This window comes from Oreochromis niloticus, unplaced genomic scaffold (assembly GCF_001858045.2).
Source record: "Oreochromis niloticus isolate F11D_XX unplaced genomic scaffold, O_niloticus_UMD_NMBU tig00008448_pilon, whole genome shotgun sequence".
NCBI classification, from domain to species: Eukaryota; Metazoa; Chordata; class Actinopteri; order Cichliformes; family Cichlidae; genus Oreochromis; species Oreochromis niloticus.
This window is the reverse complement of record NW_020329192.1, coordinates 1-4,677: the sequence shown is the minus strand read 5'-3', so window position 1 is coordinate 4,677 and position 4,677 is coordinate 1. Positions and strand designations below refer to the sequence as shown.

At 40.3% G+C, this 4,677-nt stretch overlaps 1 protein-coding gene across 2 annotated transcripts; it reads left to right on the top strand.

Moving 5' to 3' along the window:
• Positions 1–264: 264 nt before the first annotated feature.
• On the top strand, positions 265–2,718 carry LOC112845654 (uncharacterized). 2 transcript variants are annotated; one of them, XM_025905076.1, is made up of 4 exons: positions 265–707; positions 1,496–1,669; positions 1,758–1,834; positions 2,085–2,718. In XM_025905076.1, exons 1-4 carry the CDS (start codon positions 678–680, stop codon positions 2,128–2,130), a joined length of 327 nt encoding a protein of 108 aa, XP_025760861.1. In that variant the 5' UTR covers positions 265–677; the 3' UTR covers positions 2,131–2,718. The 2 variants fall into 2 exon arrangements, with proteins under 2 accessions (XP_025760861.1, XP_025760860.1); XM_025905075.1 differs by lacking the exon at positions 265–707 and adding an exon at positions 1,011–1,113.
• The last annotated feature ends 1,959 nt before the right edge of the window (positions 2,719–4,677 follow it).

The following is a 4,677-nucleotide window of genomic DNA, read 5'->3' as shown; positions in this document are numbered from 1 at the left end:
ACAGGTTTGAAATCCTCCCGACCAAGCGATTGATGATCGGGAGCTGGTCGTGAGGTGTTAATCGCTTCTCGTTACCCCACGTACACTACACGATGCACGATGAAGGACAAACTCGGGCCGATTGCCAAAACGGTCGCACGACTCAAAAAGGGTCAAAAATCGCACAGTGTGAGCCCGGCATTAGTGTGAGCACTCAGGTCGCATCAGAGCATCGGGCGTATAGTGTGAGACCCTGCATCGTGACCTACGAACTTCTAACCCCTGCGAGTCAATCGTACAGTTTGAGCAGGCGCTGAATAACGCCACTGAAAAAATCGCACAGCGTATGCCCAAGGCTCCGCCGATGCTGATGGAAATGGACAAAACGTTAAGAAACGCAAAGCCAGAGGAACAGACTAACACACACTAATGCTGTTTTTGACTTCTATTTATGCCCTCAGTAGGCGTGACCTAACGGCCGCACTTCAAAGCACGGCCGCACTTCAAAGCACTCAGCCTTTTGACGCGTCATGTAATCTTCCTTCTAATGGCGCAACTCCTCCCACTCATTCATAATCCGACCTCCGCGTTTGCACTCGTCCTACAAGAGCTCCCAAATTTGAACATCATTGATGTTCATCGGATTTACAGAGTGACGACAAACCCCGTCAGCATGTTAGATAAAGGATTTAAGTTATATGCTGCATCATATATACACAACTACGAAGGTAAGAAAACGTAAATTAACCGACAAAGAAACGTTAGCTAACGTGAAATGCAAACACTACGCTACTCCGCTATGTGTTTCATTTGATGTCAATTCTCTACATTACATGTTTCCTTAAACGGTGTTTATAGTTGAGGTTTAACTAATGTCACTTTTGTTGTTAGACACTTTTATAATAGCGTTAGGTAGTTGGCTAACTAAGCAGGTAGTTAACTACCCAATGCTACTCTTGCTACGTGTAAAGTATATATGTTTAAGACGTGTTGACATGAGTAATACAGAAATAATGCTAATGGTTCTTGTATCTTTATTCAGTATCCAAAAAACACAGGTTGACAGGGGAGGTCGGTGTGAGAGCCCTGTGCTACAGGTCAATGAGGAAGAGTGAGGCACCACACAGACTAAGTGTAGGCAGGAAGCTGTGTAAAGTTGTTAATCCCTGTTCAGTGGGGTTCAGTTCATTTAAGCATTAGTTAAGTTCATTCCTGAAGGCCCATCAACTTGAATGTTTTCCTTGTCCCCCTGCTTTATCACACCTAATTTGACTAGTCAGATGTGTTTGGGTGATCAGAAACAAATTTACACCAAGTTAATACTGCAAATATACACAATCTAAGTTATTACAGTTATCAAGGATGGTTAAATTGTTTTAATAGGGAGAGAAGGAAACACTAAGCATTCAGGAGGGTAAGCCTGTAGGGGTCAGTAACCATAACACTGAACTATGTTCCTGTTCGGCTCTTCCATGAAGATGATGTTACATTTTTAATTTTAGTTCTTTCTTCTTAGATTAAGCTTCTGGATTCATCGCCAGTGCTCCTGTGTGGCAGGTGCTGTTATGTGCAATCACACAGTGGCACTGCTCTTCCAAACAGCACACTACTCACAACTCAGAGTGCCGGTTGTCCCCCTGTGCATAGCTGCACCGAATCTGAACAGCAATGGCACAAGCCACGGACAGTGGTAATTTAAATAAGGTTAAAGTTTTTGAATTAGACCATGTTTACATATGAACAGCAACACCATCCATAGTAAATGTGTCTTCTGTTAGGGTGTGAAGCCAGGACCTATCAACTCTATGATCTTCACTAAGCCGGTACCAAATAGGATGGCCCAGACTGGAGTACGGTAATTAGATTTGTAAAATTTGGTTTCCTGTGTTACAAATGCATGTTGCTATTTGTTCATACATGCATGTGTCAGAATAGGTATTAATATACATACAACATTACACTTTCTGAAGACGGCTAACTCAGTCATGTACATATATACATCCCAGTCTCTAACTTATGCACCACTGTTTCACACTTTTTAGTTTAGTTGTTGTTCAGTATAATAACCTTCTTCCTTACATTATTGTCATTGATGTTTTCTTTAGGAGTGGATTCTACAGAGGCATTGTGGGTCCATTACCAGATCCCTGACCTGACAAGCCCCTTGTGGAAAGTGCCTTTGGGCTGGTGCAGGAGGGCAGTGTTCTGTCATGTCAGCAGCCGGTTTTGACAACCCGGTACATCACACTACACCGTGATGCACCACCAACACCGCACTTGCCTCTGGAGGGGTACGACATCAAGGAAACCCTGCTCGCTCAGACAGCCTGTGATATTTTCTCAAACCGCTGCGCTGAACAAGTTTCCAAAGAACATGCTGTGTGACACAATAAATATCCTTTAACCTGTTAACCTGTGGCTTCTGGAAGAAACTCGGGTGAGTCAGTCACTGCAAACACATTTGTATCATCAAGTGTTTGTCAAATGAAAATGATATGTTTTTCTACACTTAGGATAATTTTCTATGTTGCAGTGCAGTAAAGTGCATGTTTCTTCTGTGTTCAATCATACATGTTCTAATTGTTATAAACAGAAAAAATCTTTTCTTACTTAACTGCTTGATTCTTAACTTGTTTAACTGAAACATGATGAAATGTCATAGTATTATTTTTTTTTTTAAATGTCCTTGGCAGTGCATGTGTCCGCATTGTAACTTACTAATAAAAAGTCCTGTGTGTACTTTGGTGTGTGTTTTATGTTATTTTATTGCAAATAAATAATAGTCATTTGATTTTACAGTTACACACAATCTTATATCTCTGGCATGGCATGGCAAGGCAATATCGGGTACATGCTATTTGAAACCTGACATTCCAGAGCAAAGCATGAAGCACACAGCACGTGGTCAACGTGACTCATATGGAGACTGACAACATTACAAGGAATAAAGGAAAATTGAGGACTTAGCCACAGAAAAGACTTTTTTCCTTTTTTTGTTACAATAACTCGAAAAGGTCAACTATGATTTTAAATTAATATCATAGGTGTGAGTTTAGAGTTCAGATTTTTTCTGCACATTCTTTTTTTGTATTTAATTATGATGGTAAATACATTTTGCAACATATCTGCCTGCACTTGCACTTGCTCTTAAAGTAGGAACAGTTCACCTTTCCAGCTGTATTTTTAATACTGATGAGTTTACTTTAATTGTTAGCCTATTGGTCAAAATGTATTGTTCTTCTGATTCATGTGTAATGCTTTTCTCAAATAATACATCCACATTTCAGCACGTAAGCAGCTGTTTGTCTCAGTATTACCTGATAACATACTGAGGCCTGCTGATCACGAAGTATGTGGGAAATAAAAGCATGTTAGGAAGAGACTAGGGCCATTTTCAGTTCGCGCCTGCTTTCTCTCCAACGCTTGGCTCAAAGAATGTGCTGATGCTGAAGTTGACCTCGACCTTGTGAGCCAATTTTTGTTTCATGTCCCACTTCACATGCTGCAGATGCTCCTGCAGCTCAGTCTTCTCATTGTTTGCAGGGATAACCATTTCATTTGAGGAAGAGGAGCAGGAATGTAGTCCAAAGACAAATGGATGTGGAGAGGAACACTGGGACTTTCTCTCTTTCTATCTCTGTTTTTTCAGTTGCTAGTTTCCCTCAAGAGGAATGAGCTCATGTTTGTGGGCTCTGTTGCCACATGTTGTGGTTCACTTCTAGAATAAGGATGAGTTAGTTCCTGGTCAGACCACAGAGAAGCAGCCAGAAAGAAAACGTGCTTCCCTGTCAAGAACAAACACAAAACATTTGCATGACTTAGTGTAATTACTTGAGTACAGAGATTAGACTTAAAGTAGGATCATAATAATTTGTGATTTTTAAAAAAATTATTGTCAAGGGAACTTATTATGCTCATTTCCCTTTTTAAAACAATTCCTGCATTTTACCAGAGCGGTTTGCATGATTCACAGTTTTTAAAAATCCTTAGCTTTTTGGCTGAGATGAGCATTTAGAGACATTCCATTCACCTGAAGTAATTTACAGCAATAGTATAGCAAACTGCCTGAACGAGGCATGACGGAAGACACACTTTCGTGTTTTTTATGCAAAATTCAGACCCTACCTTCTGATGTTGCTCATATTGTTTTTCCAGTCTTCTAATTTCCAATTTTGGTGAGCCTGTGCTGTCTTAGTTGACAGGAGTGGGACCTGATGTAGTCTTCTGCTGTTGTAGACCATCTGCTACAGGATTTCAATGTGTTTATTCAGAGATGTCTTTCTACACACCTTGGTTGATATGTGGTTATTTGAGTTATTTCTGCTTTCCTATTATCTTGAAGCAGTCTCGCCATTCTCCTCTGACATCAACAAGGCATTTTACTCAAAGGACTGCTGCTCACTGCATATGTTCCTCTTTTTAATCCCCAGAGATGGTTGTGTGGGAAAATCTAGCAGATCAAAGTTTCTGAAATACTCAGACCAGCCTGTCTTACACCAACAAATATGCAAAGTTTAAAGTTACTAACTCACTTTTCTTCCCCAAAAGTATGTGGATCCTTTAATATAACTGGAAGAATTTCTATCCTGCTTGTTCAGAATCATTATTGCTTAGGAAAGAAATGCACAGAGAATACTTTTGCTAAATGTAGTCTTTTCGGGTTAGGATAGCACTTCAAGTGCAGCATCATCCTGGATT

Bases quoted from the DNA above. Each gene is read 5' to 3' on its own strand.
- LOC112845654 (XM_025905075.1), top strand. From the start codon at position 1,081: ATGAGGAAGAGTGAGGCACCACACAGACTAAGT. The intron at 1,670-1,757 runs GTAATTTAAATA...GTCTTCTGTTAG, and splicing joins GGCACAAGCCACGGACAGTG to GGTGTGAAGCCAGGACCTAT. The intron at 1,835-2,084 runs GTAATTAGATTT...TGTTTTCTTTAG, and splicing joins ATGGCCCAGACTGGAGTACG to GAGTGGATTCTACAGAGGCA.